This window comes from Trachurus trachurus (assembly GCF_905171665.1).
Source record: "Trachurus trachurus genome assembly, chromosome: 7".
NCBI lineage: Eukaryota > Metazoa > Chordata > Actinopteri > Carangiformes > Carangidae > Trachurus > Trachurus trachurus.
Genome location: NC_139901.1, coordinates 27,463,281 through 27,485,522, shown reverse-complemented (window position 1 = coordinate 27,485,522; position 22,242 = coordinate 27,463,281). Strand labels below are relative to the sequence as shown.

At 42.5% G+C, this 22,242-nt stretch overlaps 3 protein-coding genes across 6 annotated transcripts in view; 1 reads left to right on the top strand and 2 right to left on the bottom strand.

Moving 5' to 3' along the window:
- The window catches only part of magi3a (membrane associated guanylate kinase, WW and PDZ domain containing 3a), a 142,047-nt gene extending 136,204 nt beyond the window's left edge, over positions 1-5,843 (bottom strand). For all 3 annotated transcript variants that reach the window (XM_083976174.1, XM_083976176.1, XM_083976175.1), the window contains exon 1: positions 3,937-5,843. In XM_083976174.1, coding sequence (XP_083832300.1) covers positions 3,937-4,243 — 307 coding nt within the window. In that variant the 5' untranslated portion in view covers positions 4,244-5,843. The remainder of the gene's footprint in view (positions 1-3,936) is intronic.
- Positions 5,844-6,785: 942 nt separating this feature from the next.
- Positions 6,786-11,533, top strand: LOC310988944 (tyrosine-protein kinase STYK1). Its single transcript, XM_083975764.1, has 10 exons — positions 6,786-7,343; positions 7,430-7,561; positions 7,695-7,838; positions 7,958-8,158; positions 8,672-8,853; positions 8,958-9,044; positions 9,182-9,399; positions 9,491-9,531; positions 9,618-9,714; positions 10,264-11,533. The coding sequence occupies exons 2-10, from the start codon at positions 7,519-7,521 to the stop codon at positions 10,433-10,435; spliced, it is 1,185 nt and encodes a 394-aa protein (XP_083831890.1). The 5' UTR covers positions 6,786-7,343; positions 7,430-7,518; the 3' UTR covers positions 10,436-11,533.
- A 188-nt stretch (positions 11,534-11,721) lies between these two features.
- On the bottom strand, positions 11,722-19,254 carry tmem269 (transmembrane protein 269). Of its 2 annotated transcripts, none has more exons than XM_083975765.1 (7): positions 19,164-19,254; positions 18,269-18,320; positions 15,728-15,875; positions 15,409-15,506; positions 13,634-13,777; positions 13,334-13,534; positions 11,722-12,650 (listed from the first exon to the last, which is right to left on the bottom strand). In XM_083975765.1, the coding sequence occupies exons 2-7, from the start codon at positions 18,291-18,293 to the stop codon at positions 12,541-12,543; spliced, it is 726 nt and encodes a 241-aa protein (XP_083831891.1). In that variant the 5' UTR covers positions 18,294-18,320; positions 19,164-19,254; the 3' UTR covers positions 11,722-12,540. The 2 variants fall into 2 exon arrangements, with proteins under 2 accessions (XP_083831891.1, XP_083831892.1); XM_083975766.1 differs by having other exon boundaries at positions 18,968-19,212.
- Positions 19,255-22,242: the final 2,988 nt, after the last annotated feature.

The following is a 22,242-nucleotide window of genomic DNA, read 5'->3' as shown; positions in this document are numbered from 1 at the left end:
CAGGACTCTCAGGACCATCTCCAATGTGTTTGCCCCCACCCAGGGTTAAATACCCAAGTTTCCCACACTGGTCTTTAGAACTGAAGAAGACTTTTGGATGAGCGGAGAAACGTCTTCAAGAATCAAAATAAGGTCCAGCTGCCTTCGACTTCAGCACTTAACGACTACGACGACCTGGATGACTGAGAACCTTCACAGACAACGTTTTACAAAGTTAGGAAAAAGTAATGTTAAAGTCAAGCTGTGATGCCTTCACTGTCTTCAAGGTGTACAGTTTATTAATCCAACAGTGGTATCGCTACTGGGCATCAGCTGATATGCCAAACCCACGTATCGGCATTGGGACTGAAAAAGCTGGATCAGTGCATCTATTATTTATTGCTTAGGCTTTTAGGATGAATTATTATTATTGTTAACATTATTTTAAATGCTGCTATGGGTATCTGGGAATGCCTCAAATGGAAATTTCGTTGTATGATATACAATGACAATAAAGCATCTTAATCTTAATCTTTACCAAATCAATGGGACTCTATAAGATCCTTAAGACTCTTAAGTTGCATAGCATTTTCAACCTCATTCACATCCTTCATCCCCCAAGATTTCACACAAAATCACTGCTTTACTTATAATTGTAATCATATAGTACTATCTATGCTTCAAGTTAATTTAGTCATGACATCTCATGTTGTGGAGCATTTAAGGTCCAGTGTGTAATATGGAGGTAAAACCGTGATATCTAGCGTTTTCCCTCCTGTCAGCAAACTTGTTTACCAAGACTGGGACGACTGTGAGTATTTCAGGAGCATGGAGCGATGAGGTGAAGATCTAAACCTGCCGTTTCCTACTCCTTCTTCTTTCCTTCCTCCTTCTTTTTTGTTGGTTTATTTATGAACGTGAAACTCCTGAAACGTGCTCTCTGACTGGCTAGATTTTCCATTCAGGCTGCCGTACAAACGTGGCGGCGCAAGATGGCGACACTCTCTAAAGCAAGGCCCTTGTTATATTTATATATAAAACAATATTTATAAGCCAACGAAACCAAACAAATTTTATACACATATTCATGGGAAGTATTCAGATTATGCCAATAAACCTTGACAAATATTACACACTGGACCTTTAAAAGGAATAAAAGTGATTCTTTCAGTCCATAGGGAAGAACATTTAACACCAGTCAACTATCTGACAATCTGTGATAAAGTGTTTCTTCCATCTCAACCTTTGTAACTTCACTCTGATGTAATCTCCGAGGTAGCACAGGAACATGTGAACTCTGGTCATCTCACTATTATTATCATTATCATCAGCGATCTTTCAGACTTTGAATGGAGGAAGAGAAAACCTGTTTTCCACCTCGTTTCCATTACAGAGTTGATTTGTGATTCAAGAGTGCTCTGGGACCTGAGAGCTAAAACGCTCCATCCATTAAGCTCCAAGAGGTAACAAAAAAAAACAAAAAAACAAGCAGATCTAAGTCTGTTCAGCATTAATCAATGAACTGCCCACTCACAAGTCTCTGCAATAGGTCGCCTCTATACTCTCAATCTTCTCCTCAAGGTTATACTGACTAACTATCGCTGGGCTGCATACTGAGGCCAGAGGACCACTCCTGCTGCCGAGACAGACTTCTGTCTGAAGGAACGTGGCAAGTTTTTAAAGACTCGTTCGATTGCCTAAGTGCAAAATGTGGATGGTGGGGGAGAAAAAGAGGATATGCAAATGATCCCGGTGATAAAGAGGAATCAGGAGGAAGGGTATCAAGGCAAAAGGGTGAAATAATAACGTCTCGAAGGGAAGAAAATACCAGAGATGAGGAGGACTGGCAAGATGTGATGATAAGGCACATTCAGCTGAGAGGAGGAGATAAACCAGAAAGACAAACTAGACTGTGAGGAAAGACGGGAAAAAATCCAACTTGGGGGGGTAGGGGGGTGGGTAGGGGCAGGAAATGATGGAAATGCTTCTCTTTCATGCTGATGTTGTGCAAAACCCAAGAAACACAAGCAGAAGGCTGTATCCTATCCTAAGAAATCCTAAGTGTTAAACCAACTCCTGTAGCACCAGTTCACTCCCAAAACTCTGCAGCGTCGAGAGGAAACACAAAGTTTACATCCACACAGCGGCTGCTAACATCCGATCCGCCCCCATCTGCCACCTCATCCTGGCACGGAGGAGCCATCAATGATGAATGCAGCATGAATTAATCATGAAGGAGGGGCGGGGGGGGGGGGGGGGGGGGGGGGGGGGGGGGAGACAAAGACATAAACACATGGTAAGGCCCCATGAGGGAGCCACGGTGAAGCAGCTTGCCGCAGCATCAGTTGACACACACAACTAACACATTACATAACACAAGGTCAAGAGAAGATGTGAATGAATGAGTGACGTGATGCGGCTTCGACAAACTGGTTTTTCTTTTATTCCCATGTGACTATGACTTTTACCTCCAATCAACAGGTTCACCCACAGAGAGCGAGGATGATGCCCGACAGTCAAGGTGTCACACACTCACACACACACACACTCACACCACGTCTCCAGGACTGCACGGCATCCTGGGGGATTTAAGGATACGGGGGTCCCTAATTGATTCAATTAGACTTGGACTCAGCTCAGTGCTGCAAAGCCGCCTGACACCGACTGAGCCGAGGGAAGGCAACCATTAACAAATCCCTGCTAAGTATTTGCAAAGAGCCACGGTCTGCAGTGTCTCTATCAGATTCATCCATCCACATAAACACACACTCACACACACACACACCTTTATGTCCCACGTTACCGGTAGAGTTTGACTGTCGGGTATGTTTTGCCACATTGAACACATTCATTAGACATGAAAAAGTACAAACTAATTGCTTTGCTCATGAGTCAGGTAATTACAGACACATAAATCCAATCAATAAGCCCTCGGCTGAGCTCACAGACAGAGAATTACAATGACTTGTTATGTGTGTGTATGTGTATGTGTGTATATACGTGTGTGTGATGAGACTACGAGTGTGTTTCCTAGAGAATAGGACAGGCAACACTTGTGCAGTGAATGCAAAGAAGATTACATGCTGAGATCAGACAAAAGGCTGTGAGCTTATTGACCATTCATGGTTTATGTTGTAGTGCTGCACACGCACACATGCACGTCGTTGCTTTAACACAGCACGCTCTTCACTCATGTTGTTTGGCAGGATGCAGCAGGAACTGTAGTAGAAAATTGTAGCTGCGTCTCCACATGAATGGAAAGGAGGCGCGTGCAAAATGACCCATAGACTTACTCCAAAATACACACACACACTGACACTAACACACAGACACACACCTTGCTCCCAGTGCCCTGCAGGCAAACAGGAGCTCAGCTGTGAGGCTGAATCCCCAAGTTCCTCTTATTTATTCATGATACACTGCAAAAACTCAAAAATCTTTCCAAGAATATTTGTCTTATTTATTGTCAAAATGTCTCATTTCTAGTCAAAACTAATCTCTTTCCACTTAAAATAAGACGCATCACCTAAAAATGTCCTTGTTTTTAGATCATTTTCATTTGTTTCAAACAAATGTTCAAATCTACCAGTGAAAGCACGTTTTTTGTGCTTGTAATAAGAAAGAAAAACTTGCTCCACTATCAGATTTTTCTACTTATTTCAAGTGAAAATATGCTTGAAAGTAGTAAAGTGTCTAGAAACAAGCTACTTTTAATGTGATGAGTCTTATTTTAAGTATAATGAGATTTGTTTTGATTAGAAATGACATTTTGACTAGAAATACAGTAAGACAAATATTCTTGGTAAGATATTTGAGTTTTTGCAGTGTACCAGTCCCACCTGCCTCTGTCTCATAAAGCATTTCACACACTTGTCAGGTTTGTGTGTAGGTATGTGTGTCTGTGTGTGATTTCTACAGTAAATCGAGTATTGATTATGAGTATGGATGGACACACACCTGGTTTCACAGACTTCAGGCGGATGGGCTCCCTGAAGTGGCGGACGACAGCCAGCGTGTCTCTGTTGGTGAGTCCGCTGACCGGAGTCCCGTTCACCTCCAGCAGCACGTCTCCGCTCCCCGGGAACCTCCCGGTGAGACACACCAGCGCCTCCGAGACGATGTGTCCGAGGTACGGGAACTCTCCCAGCTCCGCGCCGCCTCGCACCTCGACCACCGTGACCAGCTCCCCGGATCCCCCCCACGACACGGTGCACTCCTGCACTTTGGTGGACCAGTGCTTCTTCTTCTTCAGTGTCTTGGACATGGTTCAGTTTGTATCACTCCTGTGTGTAAAACAAAAAACAAAAACAACAACAAAAAAACCTCGAGTCCTCAAGTCCAAGACCGATTGTCCTTCAGCGCTTCTGCTCCTAAGACGCAGTGACGCACGGAGGAATCATGGCAGATTGTAGAGAAGTTGGAAGCTGTTGTCTCGTGTTGTATTCCATTGAAAAAAAATGTTGATTTAAAAAAAATAAGTGTGGTTTTCTTTTCTCTCAGATCAAACTCCCTCTGTTGACGATCGATCCTTCCATTGGATCAGTCCAGCATCACCTGTCTGCGACTGGGATGCGAGAGACCAGCTGCGTCAGTGTCGCATTGAAGCGGAAAGTGCTGGTTCTGATGACTGACTGGGGCGTCTCGATCCCACCACACACACTCACTCACACACACCCGAGTCCAGTCCAGTCCAGTCCGGTCCTGTTCACAGCTATGGACACTCCAAAAAAAAAAAGAAAGAAAGAAAGGAAAAGAAGGAAAAGAAAAAGGATAAACAGCAGCAGCAGCTTCCTCCACGCTGTTAGATCACGATGTTACAGAGCAGCGGATCCACGGTGCGCACCAGAGGCACACACACTGACTTCTCCCCCCAAAATAATCCGGCTTGGGTTTAATCAGATGGATTTTTTTTTTAATTTTAACACAGTTCTCAACAAATACTGTAAAAACTTCAGGAGCAGGTTCATCAGCTGCTCCCGCTCCGACACAGTCCAACATCCACAGCTCGACTGGAGAGGTAACTTTACTCGGCGCACCTGTCCTCCGCTCCTGCCCTCCTCCTCCTTCTCCTCCTCCTCCGCGGTGACATCAGCGAGGCAGTCCTTGGAAACGGGAAAACATACCTGAGTCTCCTGAGTCAGTGAACCGGGCGGCTTGAAGCGACTGAACCCCCCCTCTCCTCCTCCTCCTCCTCCTCCTCCTCCCCTTTCCTCTCGGTTGTGTGTTCGCGCGCTCGGCGTCCTAGCTCCGCTTCTGCAGAGCGCGGTTTTTATTTCCCACACACACAAAAAAAATCAAACTACGCAGCAGCAGCGACATGCAACAGTCGTGATCCGATTAGGCTTCGCTCCATAACTTTTTTTCCCCCATCTTTTTCCGTGTTGCTTTCCTGAATTGCAGGGGATTGTGGCCAATCAGAGGTCGAGGGGCAGGTCCCAAAGCCGCTCGATCGGACCAATGGGTGGATGCGAAGAGGCGGGACTCCGGCGGCCGGGGAAGCGCTGGATTTTGTTTCCATGGTGTGTTTAAGGAAGGCGGAGTCCCCGCACTGGGACGCATATTTTCACGTGGGAAATGCCTGTTTGTGAGTCCGGCACGATCGAGCTGCCTTGTGTGTGTGTGAGTCTGTGTGTGTGGTGATGTTCCTTTGTGCCTGTTGCTATTTGCCCTCAGTGTAATAATAAACCAGGCACTTTGATGCGGTTATTGAGCTTTATCGTGCAGCCTCAGATGATCCATGAAAAGCTGCAGCCTGTCCGGGTCTCAGGACCGAGGTGGAGGTCGCTGTGGTGGAGGCGATTTGTTGCCCGATCCTGCCCCCTGCTGGTGGGAATAGTGAAAGACTATGTCACCTGCAGCTGTAGCTCAACACAAAGATGCACACACTGGTCGATTGTGATTCACTTAGTTTAATTATAGTCATTGATTTTTTATTTTTTTTATTTTTTTTACCTTTTTTAATTTGTTTGAAAATTGTATTTACTTGTTGTTCCTGTGTGTTGCTGATTGTTTTCCTAATGGATAGTTTCATAGCTCACTCTTGGGGTTAAGACCACCTAACCCAAGACTGCAGAGCAGACCAAGACCTCGAGGGGGTTAAGACCAAATCCAAGACCGAGACCAAACCAATGCAAGACCATTTTCAAGCATATTACTGTATTTAGTAAAAAAAAAAAAAAAATTCAGCTAAAATCTAAACCATATTTAATGTAAACAAAGTTTGGATTGAACAGAAGAACACAGCACAGAACCTGCTGAATTCTCTCACGTTTGACACTGGTGCAACCAAGTTTTAAAGGGATAGTTCAACATTTTGTCAAATTGGCCCATTGCCATAATCCATATAGTCATAGCAGTAGGTTTGTTACCTTTAATTGTCGGTGCAAGCTATTTTTAGAACGGCGGAGAAGAGCCAAGCGCTGATTAGAGCTACACTACGGAGGCGAATGCGATTTCTTGGTTTCCATCAAACTCATCAAATACACAATCCAACAACTCCAAAACGCTCTGGTGGACAAGTTGTGACCTGCACATTCACCACGCTATGAGATAATAAAAAAAACTGCCCCTGACGGCAACGCACATCAGCGATTTTGCATGAATTTACCTCTAAAACAACTCTGTCTTGTAACGTTCTGTTACTGGAAAACAAAAAATCCCATTAGCCTCCGTAGCGTTGCTCTGAGCAGCTTGCAGCCCTTCTCCGCCATTCTAAAAATAGCTTGCACCGACAATTAAAGGTAACAAACCTACTCCTAAAACTATAGGGATTATGGCAATGGGCCAATTTGCCAAAATGTTGAACTGTCCCTTTAACTTTAATAATTTCAAAGTTGTGAGTGACACACAGACAAATGTGATATTTCACTGGTCTTGAGAAAAAATCCCAAGTCCAGTTCAACCGAAACAAGACCAAGACCTTGAAAATGTGGTTTTGGTCTGAGGACCGGTCTGAAATACCACAACACAACACTACTGTCTACTGAGTCAGAGCCAAAACTCTCATCATGGTCACAGAAACAAAACTGACCTGAGCTCAGTGGTATGTAGAGTCAGTGAACAGTAAAGGTAACTGGAGCCGCAGGTGTGAGCACGTTTCTTTTTCTGTTATCATTTCTCTTTCATTTGTCAATGATTAAACATTCTGTCAACTTTCCATCCAGCTTCACCACGTCGGTCAGCGCCCTCTCATACACACACACACACACACACACAAACACACTGAGCTGAGCTGAGCTACATTTTTCTGAAGCCACTGATAACAGCTGTGTTATTTTCAACCTCTCTCTCCGCTGCTGGTAATTCTTCTATTATCAGGCTGGAAATGTGTGTGTTGTCTCGATCATGAGGGCCTCAGCGGTCAGGTAGGCAAACCTTAAAACCAATATGTAGCTTTTACACTTAATGACATCATATCTGATTACTCTTTTTCTTTTAAACTCCTCCACAGTTTGAGTTGTTTTTCTTCTGAGTTTCTCCTGTTGACGTGGTCAGCTGCTTCTTCTCTCCTCTGAGAAAGGTCAGCTGCTCCTCGTGGACATGGAAACACAATGTACCAACAATACCTCACTCCCAGAGTGCTGTAAGTTTTACACATCGCATTGCAAACAGCTGGAAGTTGCATCGTACTCCACACGTGCACCACAATCTGATTCCTCTCTTGTAAAGGTGTGACGATGTGCTGAACCTGCTCTTTTTTCTTTCTCTGGGCTTAGATGAAGAGTCATCGGGTCCTCTTGCTGTGATCATCATCCCTTCTCTCTTGGCCCTCAGCACTGTTTTAGTGGTGGCTCTGATCTTCTGCAGCCTCCACAAGAATAAGCAAAGACAACGGAGCACCTCATGTCATTTCACAAACGGTACAAACTGAATGAACAACTGAAAACGCCACAATAATAATAAAAAAAGTTACTGAGAGCTGTGCCAACTTCTTGTGCATCTAAACCCGCCCGTTGTGTGTTGTTGTTCTGTTTAACAGGCCAGCACAGCGTCACTCTGACTGCAGCCTCTGTTAGCACTCCAAAGGTCCAGCAGGCTTTGAATCCCTGGGAAATCCCTCAGGAGTGTGTGCTTCAGGGGCTTGAGTTTTGGCAGACCGGCCGCTACGGGCCCATTTGTAAAGGTCTGCTGAAGAACAGAGACGGCTCCTCCTCGGCTGTGGTGGTGAAGTGCCTTCGAGGTACAGTGTGAATCTGCAATTAAAGTATTTTAGAAGATCAGTGGGACAGAAAAAAACAGCCATTAAAGGAGACATATTCTGCCCCCTTTTCCACAAATTAAAATAGTTCCCAGGTGTCTTAAAGACATGTCTGTGACATGCTTTGGTCAAAATACCCCAAGGATCAAACATCACAGCTCTTTTCATCCTCTCAAAACAGCCCTGTTCAGAACGGCTGGTTTCAGTGTCTGTCCCTTTAAATGCAAATCAAGCACTGCTTGCCCCAACCCTCCTACTGGTACCAGGTAGAGGTGGGATTAATCAAATTTGAAAACTAGTTACATCATTGTCAGACACTTGAGGGAACAGTTAGTAAAACCATATGGATTTAGGGAGCCTGAAAATTACAGATTTTGGGGCAGGAAGGCAAGACAAACACCCAAATATATGTTAAAGAGCCTTCAGAAAGTGATATTTCTGTAATATGTCCCCTTTAACATTGTCCACTTTGTTATCATTTGACTGTGGATGTAGATGGCCCCAACCAGCCTGAAGCTAAGGAGTTTGTGGAGTGGCTCCTGTTCCACGCCAAAGTGTGTAAACACAAGAACGTGGTGCAGATGCTTCACTGTCAGACCAGACGTGTGCCCATGTATCTGGTGTTGGACGCCTGCAGCCCGGGGAACCTCCTCCACTTCCTCTGGACGCTCAGAAATGTAACAGTGGCGCACAGTGTTGGTCTGAACCTGAGCTTAAATATGACTAAACATGTTCATCTCTGGTTTCTGATTTGTGGTGCAATGATTTTTCTTCCCTACAGAGGAGTTCAGACTCTGATGCAGATCAACAGCAGAACTTCTCACAGAGGTCAGTGTTTCTGGTGGCCCAGCAGGTTGCAGCTGGTCTGGTGAGTCCAATTATTTTTGCTATGTTGCTGTTTTCTCCCCAGTGATGCAAGAGAGGAAAAAATAGTTTTCTATCTACCGTGAATGAACATTTCAACCAAAGATTCCTATGTTTTTCCTTAACGTATTCCTCCCTCAGGATTACCTTATGTCGGAGCACAGGCTGGTGCACGGCGATGTCGCTGCCAGGAACATCTTAATTGGCCCCGGCCTCTCGGCTCGGGTGTCTGGGCTGGGTGTTGCGTTTGAAGGACGCAGATCGGATTCGGCATTTAGTCGGAGAGCGGCAGAGGTGCCTCTGAAATGGCAGGCTCCAGAGAGGATGATGATGCAGCTCAGCATCGACAGGAGCGACGTGTAAGAGTCAAGGCTGAGAAAACACATCATTTTACCAGCAGTAAAACCAGAGCATCGTTATCATTCATGTCTTCTTCTTTTTTCCCCCTAGGTGGTCATTTGGGATCTTACTGTATGAACTCATAACCTTAGGTAAAACACAAGCGCTTATTCAGATTAGTTCCTTTTTAAGTCATATTTATATTTTTCAAATATACATTTTCCTCTTTTCACCTCAGGCTCTCCTCCGTACCCTGAGTTAGAGCCTCCGTCAGTCCTTCCAAAGCTCCAGGGATCTTATCGCATGAAGAGACCAGGACACTGTGGAGGAGCTTTGTAAGTGCACAGAGGCAAATGACAGAATCTTTCCTCATTTCTTGTCATTTATTAAAAACAGAGAATGAGACAAACCATGACACAGAGTAGATGAGCCTGTTACACAAACACAAACACACACATTATGTCGTAAATTATATTTTGGGTTTGGATGAACTATCCTTTTAAGCCTCATGTTCAGTTTTGCGCTCACATACCTCACTCCTGATTTTACTGATTTCCATTAATGTGGATTAATTTGGGTCCATGAAATTATCTTAATTTATCTAAACTACAGTGTTTCTCCCTTTTGTTCTGGTGACTTGAGGCAGAATAATCACATTACGAGCGAGGATCATGACATTATCCAAAAGTAAATTCAGCATATCAAGATCTCTTATACTGTATATGATTATTTAACACCTTTTATCTCATTCATCTCAACACTACAAAAGTAAAGATAAATAGCAGCCTATTGGGATGAACTGAGCTCTTCTCACTGTTGTCACATCTTCAGAGAACATGGATAAATGTATGCAGATGTGTTTTAAATCCCTGTATGTATTGCAGGTACGATCTGATGAAGTACTGTTGGATGTGGAGCTTCAAAGACCGACCTGCTTTCTCAGCCATCATCAAGCTATTGGACGCCTCACTGCACCTCGCAGATAATAAACCTCTGCATGTTCCTGAGCTCGTAGACGTATTTGACTACAACAGAAATGCAGGATTGCTCTCCTGAACGCATGTACTAACAAATTAATAAAACATATTACGTTTGATTACCTCAGGAAAGTAGCATCCTCTGCAGTTAAACTTGTTTATTAGTCATAAATAACAGTTGGATGTAGATGAAGTAACAACACTAAAGGCAAATTATAATTTTCTATTTATTGTCAAAATGTACAGATTTAAAAGCACATATCTTATTATTCATTAAGATAATTTTCTTTCTTTTTTAAATCATAGAGCAAAGTACAGTTTTTGTATCTTTAATGCTCAGGGCATGCATACATTACTGTGGCTTTACAGTTTGAAAAAAAAAATCAAAACACCCACACAGGAAAAGCTGAATGAAACTACTGAATCTCCTAGAGTAGATTTGTCCTCAGTTTGTGTTTTGCACTTTACATTGTAGATTTTCTGCACAATGTCGGTTACCATGAACCAAAGTAGTTTTTTTTAATCAATAGGACACAATCTTTTGTATTAGTATTTCTAAAACAGAGGTCTTGATTTATGAAATCTTGCTCAGTTTTCTCTCAGAAAACTCTGAGAGGCACAAGAACCCACTGTGTGATGCCAAAATGCCGTCCTTGCTAATAAAAAAAGAAAAGAAAAAGGACTGATCGACAAAAATATGATGCCCCTCAGACTTAATACTGGCCGAGTTAAAGATTATCGACACTTTCCTGATCTGTGTGGATTAAAAGTTTCAGTCTGCCGTTCACAGCTGACGTGCACTGTGCTGCAGCGGAGGTGAAACCTTCACCCACTAGATGGCAGGACAAGGAGGATTTGCAGCCTTTGTGTTGCTGTTGCTCTTTAAGTGTAAATTCACACTGAATCACCAGAGGCAGAGAGCTTCTGCTGCTGCTGCTGTAACTATTTATGGACTGCAACTTTGAGTCATGTTGCATTTCTGACTCCTTTCTGACGCAGGTGTTTTGACAAATCCAAATCCACCTGCAGTGTCATCACTGACCCAGCCACGAGAGGCGATCGTGATTCAGTGCGGATTCGGTGCTAAAACGGCAACGCCTCTTAAAACAGAGGCAAACACGTGCAACAACCCAATGAAATCACAAACTTATCACAAACGCTGAAGTCTTAGCTAAAACATCATTTCTCTGACTTGGTCACAGAATAAAAGTGTTGAAAACTAAATAACAGAAAAGTGAGTCCCCAATTTTTTTTTTTTTTTTTTTTTTTTTTTTTTTACAAAAGTCACTCAGGGTTGGTGGTCAGTTTGCTTTCACCTCAAACTTTTGCAAATACAAACATTCAAACAGCGAATTAAATAATGAGAATGACGAAAGCATAATGTTCAAAAAGGATTTCTCTGACTAGGGTTTATACTGTAATGGTACTGTGATTGTCAAGGACACAACCTGACCTGAATACCACCGTGAAAGTAAATATGACTCCAACCCCGATACAAACATTAGCTATAACTGTCAAACTGTATCATAGTGCTGCATGAATGAATGCTCATTACTTTGTTATAGAGAAAACCAGAAAGGGCCACATGAGGCCTTATCAACACAGTTTAACTATCCTCAACACTGTGGACATCAGAATAGGGGCTCATATATATACAGTATATATATATAATGTCCTGTGCGATTACAAAATGAAACAATTTCAAAACCAAATTATAACTTCATTTTAAATCATTTCTTTTTTTTTTCTTCAAAGCTATTCCCTGCTGCCACATGTTCACAACAACGAGGAAAGATTGGATTACGTAGGAGCTGCTAAACCCTAATGAAAATTCAGTTTCGGAGCACACACACCATCCAAACCCTGGCTTCAGTAAAAAAAAATGCAACAATGCAAGACATTAAAGACAGCATGAAGGTTAATCCTCCTTACCGAATAACATTAAAAATGCCCTTCCCGTTCCTGGCACATTACAACTCCCTTTAGTCTTTAGGTTCTGTCACATCAAGAAACAAAGGTTAGACAGAGAAAAGTTTCAACGGTGGCGCATGATGAACATGTTCAGCTTGAATTCTCTGTGGCAGTGGGGAGCAGCAGCGAGTCTGGAAGCTTCTCTTCACCCAGATGGGCCAGAGTAAAAACATCTAATGGGAGTTTTGGACAGAGCCCGTAACGCCTTTTTGTTTACACTTTACTGCTCCAAAGGGATGTTGGGAACAGGATGTAGGAGACGGACCACAGCAGATAGTACACACAGGCGGGGGGGAAGGAAGAACAGAACACCATGACAACGCCTGGAAATGAAAGAAAAATAAGAAGAAGATGAAGATGAGTGAGAAGTTGGAGAGAACTAGAAAATGAGCCAAAATAAACTCAGCAGCAGCATGAAATGCCAGGAAGGAAATATCCTGACTACTAAAAAATCACTGATGTTTGCATGCTGCTCATATCAGCATGCAATACCAATATTATATTTTTTACATAATTAATCACTGCTTTATCTATACTCCCTCATACTCAAAGCTGGACTCTACTTTAAAAAAACAACAACAAATATTGCATTTTTAATTGCTTTAAATGTGTTATTTTTTGCTCTTTATTCCTTTGACTTAGAGTATATCTTCTTATCTTATTGAATCGTATCATATTTTATGTTATCATACAGTATTGTATCGTATCTTATGTTAATGTATCATATCATATCTTATGTTAACGTATCATATCATATCATATCATATCTTATGTTATCGTATTGTATTGTATCATATAATTTCATATCATATCATATCATATCATATCATATCTCATGTTATCTTATTGTATCGTATCATATAATTTCATACCATATCATATCATATCATATAGATACCATGTTCTACCTAAATCAAATGTAAAATGCACTTCTTACATGAATCAATCCTGACATTATTCTCAACAGCCATAATTTTGTCAAAGAGAAATGCAGAAATATCTTTACCTCCGGCGTAAACTACTTTCTTCCAGGCCTGGGACTCCAGTACTCTGTCATGTGGGTAGAAGTTGTGACTGATCATGAAGAGGATCATGGCCACTGCGATGACACGCAGCGCGGCCATGTTTCCCCCCGACAGCAAAGAGGCGCTGGCCAGGATGGCTGAGGAGTAGATGCAGGGCAGGCCGCGGTACATGAATGGGATCCCTGTGGTCCAAACAAACAAACAAAAAACATCTCCAGTAAACCCTTCAAGAATCACAGTAAATACAATGTTTAATTGGGTAAATCTCTCAAACAACTCACCACTTGAAAAGAAACAGAGACGGACGAACACTGACAGGACGTAGCACATGCAGAGGAAGTTGTCCAGCAGGTCAGGTGTCCTCAGGAGCAGCGACGTCGCAATCCCAAAGGTTGTGAAGTCAGCGAAATCATCCAGCTTTGCACCTGAGCATGAGAGAGACAGATGTGAACACATGTACAGACCACTACTTATCATTTTACATATTAGTCTTAATACTTATATTACATTATGTAGAAAAAAATGTTTCTACTTTATTCTTATCTTGTTTTTCTATTTGCACTGTGTGTTAATATGGCACAGTAATTTCCCAGCCTGAGATCAATAAAGTAGCTATATCCTATCTTAGTTTAGCTTGACCTATGTGACTCTGTGAAATGCCCAAACTGCAGTTCCTAAAATGACCACTAGAGCCTGACATTTTTGGTCTCTTTATCTTATTTCACCTCTAGGCCAAATGTACAAGGAACAAATGTTTATATGACTTGAATTTTCATATTTACGAGGCAGCATAAGTGAGGACGCTGCTGCTTTGAGTGACGGGTGGGTGAAACTATGCTTGCTACAAACTGGCACTCACCAAAGCTACACCACCAGCTATGCACACACACACAAACACACAACACACACACAACCATCTCTTTGCCCAGTTTTGGATTAGCAGGCAGCTGGGCAGGGTCACGCGCTGCCAAGATGGCAACAGCACAACAGCCCGGCTCTGAGCTTCAAAACCTTTGGGTGATGTCACAGAGAGGTGATGTACCTCCATTTTTACATACTACAGTGATTCTGAGTTATCTGCTGTAAAGATGCTCCATGTCAGAACCACCTGTCCTATTGTTACACAACTAAAAGTCCATCAATGCCTTAGTCATGAGTGTATATGTTTTTAAAAAGGGGCAGAGAAGATATGTTATCATCTCGCCAGGACGGTCACTGCCAATGTTTCTGACATGTGACAGTGGTGTGGAGCGTGCATGTGCAAAAACCAAGTGGAAATTTCGGTGTCAGCCAAACAGGCAGCCATTCTATAAACAACATTCTCCACTGCCTTGTCTCTTTATCCCTCAGGAGCATGGAGCATGTTTTCAGCAGATGAGTATGAGGTGATTCAGGCCACGGCTCAAATGAACAGAGTGGAATTCCACAGCCCAGGGTCAACAATTTTAGCAATTTCAGATATGCAGAGAACCCAAAGCAACGGGATAAAATAGACAATTGGAGCATGATCCCGTGGAATTAGGCTGCTTAATCAGAAAGTGATTGTTCATTTGACAAAAATACGTGGGGGGTGCACAACAACATCCACCTGCAAAGTCATGCAGAAAAACCCCTGTCGGGACACAAAGCCCCCTGAAATGTGCAGCCAATGATGTATTGTGATGCACCTGGGAGCTATTTTGGGATCCTGAGAAAATGTTAACACTGGAGGCAACGTTAAAATAGCTATATATGGAACCATGGTCTTTAGTAAACACACTTTTATGCTCCTTTTATGCTTTTATCCCGGAATTCTTTAACTATCAAAGTCGACAGTGAGTTGACGGAGACCGAATTACTTCATATAAATACATGATTCTTCTTTTAAGACTTTGTAAGTCTCTCCAGTGTTTTTCAATGATGGAGTTTCGTTTCACTGGTTCGTTTTTGTTTATAAGACTTTTTTTGTGGCCAAATTAGAAAGTCCAGACAAAGGACTGTGCAGCGAGCGCTGCCAAAACAGCCCAGTTGGGAGTTTATCTTTGCTAAGAGCTATTGACCGTAGCACTCCACTTACCCAGTGCAGAGCAGGCATCGAGTCGCCTGGCAACTGCGCCGTCTGCCAAATCCAGCAGGTAGCCAATCAGAACCAGCCAACACGCTGCATGATGGTGCCTGCACAGAAAAAAAAAAAAAAAAAAAACTGAGTGAGAGTTTGCTTTAGCTATTTGATGACAACAACCCATTTCAAAGAGGGCAAATATCTGCGGGATCTCACCAGTGGGAAAAGAGCTTAAACTAGTGCTGGGTAGATTTGCACCCAACTTAAGTAGAGTTAAGAGTGACAAAACAAAAGGTTTCCGATGGTAACGTCCAATGACGGCGTGTTCACTCACCCGTTCAGACTGCTGAGGATGGAGGCCATGCCCATAACCATGTTGGCGACCGACAGAGCATTCGCTGCATTTTTACGTGCGAACTCCTTGATGTGGAGCCCTGTGGCCTGATCACTGAGGAAGAGCTTGTTGGTGCACTGGAAGAAACCTGAGACCACACAACATTGGGAGTTAGTAGTTGTCTGTGTTGGATCAATTACCTCTGCTGTGGTTTTAAATAAAAAAATAATAATAATAAAAATAAAAAAAAGATGAAAAAGCTAAATCCCTAACAAGTGGTTGGGTGACCGTATACCAGCTGACCTCTTGATGAATGAGTCTGAATGGGGGGAAGTATAGTCTAGGCTACAACATTATATCAAAGTTTGAGCCAAACTTTATTTCAGGTGAGAGCGGAAAGGTGTAAAAATCAGAAAGTATTCACCTGTCACACAAACAGAAAAATAATATTCTGTATCTTTTTTTCTGCATTGAATTCAAAATATAACTACGAATCTGAATCTGGATCTGAATCTGAATCTGAATCTGAATCTGAATCCCCCGTCTTTATGTAAAAGAAGTGTCACTTACCACCAAGGCGCATGTTTAATGGACGGAGACCGACCTTACGATACATTCATCCACTCTCAGTCACTAAAATGCATTTGTTACATTTGCACAATCATTCAATACGTTACGGCATGTGCAGCCCTGAGCATGCAACAATAAGGAGTGCCTCATCACCTACTCATTACATCATCATCATCATCATCATCATCATCATCATCATCATCATCATCATCAGTTATATGTAATCAACATATTATATTATACATATATATAGGCTATTACACACAATGACATGCATTAAAGGTCACTATGGAAAACTTGTAAAAAGGATACATATTCATGTCTGAACATGATGTGTATATGAAGTGTTAGCACTCAAGCGTGATCATATCAGGGGTCAAATACACACAAATACTGGTGTGGGTTGGGTGGGGAGGGGGGCGAAGCTATGAACATTTAGGGGACTACCACATACACTACAGTGAGTGTGAGTGAGTTGAGTTTGGACCTACTGCATTGACACATACCAGACGTGAGATCATTTAGCCTGTTAGCACCCGAATAGCTAACTGTTTAGATCTATTCATACGACTGACGCCCAGGCTTTAATAGAGATTGTGGTATAAACATAAAACGTGTTTTGTGTAACTGCATGAAGTTGTATCATCAGTTTAACACGTTATATCTTTGCTCCAAATACAATTAGAAAAACTTTTACATTTAGTTGTAGCCTACTGATGACATAGCCTACTGTAAGAATGATGGTAAAAAGCTACGTTCACTATCTTAGTCAGCAAGATGGGACTGCTGCTGACTCTGCCTCTCTGCAGCCAAAAGCCGCCTCTGCCCCCTGACAAAGCTCTGACGCTTTTTAATGAAGACAAAGAAATCTTTGTTTTCTAGTTGCCTCCTCTCTTGTGACTTTTACATATTTTTCTCTCAAGTCATAGTACTGTCCAAGACACTATGCACAGGTAATGCCCTGCAGAAAGGTATTTTCATTTGAGTATTTTGTTTTGTCTCTAAAATGTTGCAGTAGCAACCCTTCAAGTGTTTTCACCCTGAACTTCCTGTGATTCCAAAGCCAGGCGAGTTCAAGAGACTCTTCATCTGAAAGAAAACAGCGTATGAGACACAGCACAAAGCCAACAATAACTTACACTTTTACTTGACAGCATGCTTTTTTACTTTACTTAGACTTTAGAACAAAGTCTACAACCTGGCACTCTCACTTTTCATGCTCACTTCTCTGAAAGTCATGCCATTGAAAGTTGTAATTCTACATGAATAATCAGCTCTGCCACAGTAAATAACATTAGAGAGCCACATGTGCTGCTCTTCAGTCTGTGGCCTTGTGGTCCAGTTTCACTTGAACCACTTAACGCCTCTGTCTCGGTCACTAATGAAACACAGGCTGATGCCCAGAGAGCTGATCACATTGTCAATTTCAAGCAAGTGTCCATTTCTGGATTGCTGCCTAATGAGTGCAAAGCATGATGGGAAAGCCCTAGTTATGTAAGGCCCTGCTATGTTACCTAGTAACAACTAAAGGGACTAAATGCAAAACAAGAAAAAAAAAGCTTCACAACAGGGATAATTCGAAGTAAATTTACTGTACAACTGATCCTAGATAAATACATGACTACGAACTGCTATACACCAGACATCACTTTAATCCTAGGTGAGTTTTCTGAATGTGTGATGTAGTTTCAAAGTATGTTCCTAGAGATCTATAGACCCCAAACTACAGTGACATGAATAACATGCACTGTATAGCCTATCATTCATTTTTATATTGTATTGCATTTTATTGTTTGTTCATTGTATTGCAAATTGTTTTTTAATCCAAGTATCTTCAGAGCTGCCTTAGCACATCAATGTGTTCCTTCCCACAAACTAAGCCTTGTTGTTTTAATCTCTGGCACCTGTGCCCATGTAGGTAGCTATACAACAGTAATCCAGATTAAAGAGATTGAGAAATCTGGTACCTACCAGAGGAGGGAGTCAGGAGAATCATGATTGTCTCTGGCTCACAGAACAAAAGCTGAAGGATTAAAAAAGAAAAAGAAAAGTTACACATCATAAACTGGATGTGTCAGATTTTAAAATAACAACTCACTGCTAAATCAGTTCCGGATAAACATATTTTTTTCTCATAAATGTTTGCAGCCATAGCCTATGACTTCATCTATATAGAAACTTTTGTCTCACATGAAAATAAGAAAGTTGAACCTCCACATTATGAGGTGCTGTCTTTTCTTTATTTACTGACATCACACTGGTGAAATGTCAAACACATGAGGGGGGCAGCAGTTCACACTGCGCGGGGGAGGGGGGGCAACTACACTATCCTCAGCACCAGCACCACTTCTGTTGTGGGCCACACGCCTTCACGCGGCCTGACATCCCAAAGTAAACACACATACACAAACATACACACAAACATACACACACAACAGACGCGCGAGAATAACAGCAGAGCTGCTGAACAGTAACAGGTCCATGCGTGCGCAGTCGCTTCACATCCCATCATCACCGAGAAGAGATTTCAGCGCAGGTCGCGCAACTGCGTCACAACTTTCTCTCATTCGACAGAATAACAAAACAGGTTTACAATCTGTCTTTATATATCCACTATGCACAGACACACACGGACCCACACGCACAAGCAAGCACACATGCATCTCTTACCTGTGCGGACCTCCACAGATTACAGTCTACACACAAATCAAAGGATGGAGACGCCTATAAACGCGCACGAGCCCTCTCTCTCTTTGTTTCCCCCTTTCTTTTCTGTCTCGCGCACAGACAGGGTCCTGTTTGTCTCCACACGCACAGACTACAGAGTTTGAAGCTGTGACATAGACACAAACATATGAGCGTTTACCTGTCAATTTTAGAGCCGCTGCTCTTTCAGCGCGTCCTTTTAAAGACCAAGGGTAAACCCGCTGGAATATTCCACCGGAAGTGACGCTCCCTCCCCCTTCGCTTCTAGTTTTTTCCATAATATCGTTGGGTAAAAATTTTCGATGCCAAAGACCGGAGGGAATATTTGGACAAAAATGTGCAAACCGCAGGTGGCACGACGGGATGGGATGTCATGTGTTGTTTTGATCCTCTCGCGCTTTTGAATTTATTTTACAAAAAACTATCCTACATGTTAAAGCAGCAAATCTCTCATTGTTATGAGATCAGTAGGCTACTTATTAGCCTACTATTAATACTGTATTATTTAATATTGAATGTTTTTCTGATTTGTTTCCAAAAGGAAGAGTTGAGTCCATATAAGGGAATGTACCAGTGGGTGGGATTTGTTCTTGTCATGGCTCAAACTGCACTTTGGTCTCTCAAATTCTGATTTCAGAGAGCTTGATTTCTGACCATCTCTCTATCCTGTGTTGTTCAAGTGTCCTTTCTGTCTTTTTAAAATGTCCATGTCCCCCTACAGCAAAGAGAGGGGTCTGGCTGCAGACCTCCACTGTCAGGGCGCTTCCTTGCAGACCTCCACTGTGAGGCCACCTCCACTGTGGGGACGGAAGTTGATTCGAAGCTTTTCAAAATAAAAGCGAATAAACCGGAAGCATGTATTTGTGAAGTTTTTTTTTTGTGGTCAATAATGGACAAACGCTGGGCTTAATATATGAATAAAATTAAAACTAAATTGGCTATACCGTGTGTGTGTGTGTGTGTGTGTGTGTGTGTGTGTGTGTGTGTGTGTGTGTGTGTGTGTGTAACAGAGTTTTGACGGGCCTTTTTAATAATCAATCGGTGGATCAATGGATGGACATGTTAGGATGGGTGTATTTGTGTAGTCTTATCTGTCATAAACACGTTTACTGTCGCGGACTCGGTGCCACCGAGCTCTTTTTTTTTTTTTTTTTTCAACTTGACGAGAGCAGTGACAGGGGAGGCTCTGAGCGCAGGTTTGGTTTTCAGCAGCGGTGTGGAAGGCAGAGAGCCTCCACTCTCCCTGTAACACGCTACAAGTAGTGGAGTAGATAACAGAAAAATCATGCAAATTATGATACAAGCATGAAATTTGGTTTGGTTGTTCTCTAGGGCCTATTGATGAAATCTGTCCGACGTGAAAATCCAAGATGGCGGCCATTTTTAAAGATGGAGGCCAAATTAGCCCCCCCGAAGTTCTTTTTTTTCATATCAATGTGTGTAGTTGACTAATGTGAATGACATTAGTGATACATTGTATTGTATTTGTATAAAGACACATAGATGGCATTATTAATGGAAAAGGAGAAAAAAAGATTAAAGCAGAAGTAAGCGGAATGTTTGTGTTAATAGCCTACATGTATAAGTCTTAAATAGTTATATCTTCCGACAGCAATCACTTACATAGAGTGTTTGGTCTGAAACACGGGTCTGTCAGTCACTCTGCTCTGCTGAGAGCGGCATAAAGGGGCGGTCCTCTCTGTGTGCAGCCAAGGGATGCGCGTGAATGTGGTGGTAGGGACGGGGGCGGGGACTGCTAACTCCATCTGCTGACGGGAAGTTAGCCAAAACCACCGGATCGCTTACTTCTGCTTTAATGTATAACTTTACTGGAAAAGTAACGAAAAAGGACACCAATAGTGTAATAGGCTGTGTAACTTCACTCTAAACACAAAAGTCCCTCAAGCTGCTACTGGTCACATATGCAGATGCAGAGTGCTGGGCAAGGAAGCCCTGATTTGAAGCTATTGAACAATGTTTGATTAATTAAACATAAACTGGTCTTTCCTGTAGGATTTATGTTAGGCTACAAGCCTGTTTCTCAGAATAGCCTACCTATTGACTATCATGACAACAAAGCACTGACAAATAAGACTGATGTGAACATTCATATCGAACTCTGTAACACACTCATGACACAAGCCACACATGCTCTCCCTGTGCGATGGCCTGGGTAGTGGACAGTCTGAGGACGGACTAGAGCTTTCAGGTTGAAGTTTATCATAATTAAATGCACCGATGAGACTGTGCTAGTGTAGCCGATGTCATATCTGGCCCTCTGCGTTGTGTTTCTCACGGCCTGCCCACGGCTAGGCCCTAGCATTCCTGACGCGGTGTCACACCTGTCGCTCAGCAGCATACCTGACTGATGCTCTTATTTTTTTAAATTGGGATAGTTCCACATGAGCCAAAGTAGTGCTACATTCAGCCGAGCCTGAGACCAACATACAGTACAATACGTAACACACGTTTTTACAATTATTGCCTTATCCGACTATAACTGGACAACTGAGTTCATGTAAACGCATTAGTCCAACTAATATTGGAGTTCTACAACTCTGATTCAGACACCCAGATAATGCGATTGGAATTGGACTTTTCTCCGACATGTATAAAGCCCTTAATCAGAGTTTAACTGGACAACGCATGTGCTCATGCTCCACACCCCCACACTGGTGTAAGAAACATCCAAGAAAGCCGGTGGCAGAAGCTATTGTTGTAGCGTTCCGTTCTTGTCTGCCCCTGGAAATCACCATGACCACGAGTGTGCACCTGATCTGCACAATAAGTAACGCGCACATTACGTAGGGGAGAGTGGGGTAATGTGAGACACCGGGTAATGTGAGACACCCCCTACTGTATATCTAGAAAACGGAACACATTTATGGTCATCTGACCATTATGTTTTCAAGCCCCTTCCATTTCCCCATGGTCATGAAGGAGAGGACCTCATGATGCTGTGGAAAGCATGTTTTTTTCACAAAAATATGATTTTTGCATGTAAAAGTAAATTTTCTTGGTGTCAACTTAATCAACTGTTGCGCCAAAGCAAATTGATTCACGTAAAAAAAACTTATATGATACATGATGATGAACTACCAACACATAAAACCATTTGATGATGCTGGCTGAAAATTAGCCTGAATTTCTAAGAGAGGTCGTTTTTTCTAAAATGGGGGTGTTGGGGTAAAGTGAGACAAATGCTGCGGGGTAAAGTGAGACCATGGATGTATTATAAT

Bases quoted from the DNA above. Each gene is read 5' to 3' on its own strand.
- LOC310988944 (XM_083975764.1), top strand. From the start codon at position 7,519: ATGGAAACACAATGTACCAACAATACCTCACTCCCAGAGTGCT. The intron at 8,159-8,671 runs GTACAGTGTGAA...CTGTGGATGTAG, and splicing joins GGTGGTGAAGTGCCTTCGAG to ATGGCCCCAACCAGCCTGAA. The intron at 9,715-10,263 runs GTAAGTGCACAG...TATGTATTGCAG, and splicing joins GGACACTGTGGAGGAGCTTT to GTACGATCTGATGAAGTACT.
- tmem269 (XM_083975765.1), bottom strand. From the start codon at position 18,293: ATGATTCTCCTGACTCCCTCCTCTG. The intron at 15,876-18,268 runs GTAGGTACCAGA...GTGTGGTCTCAG, and splicing joins TCTCCTGACTCCCTCCTCTG to GTTTCTTCCAGTGCACCAAC. The intron at 13,535-13,633 runs GTGAGTTGTTTG...TTTGGACCACAG, and splicing joins TCTCTGTTTCTTTTCAAGTG to GGATCCCATTCATGTACCGC.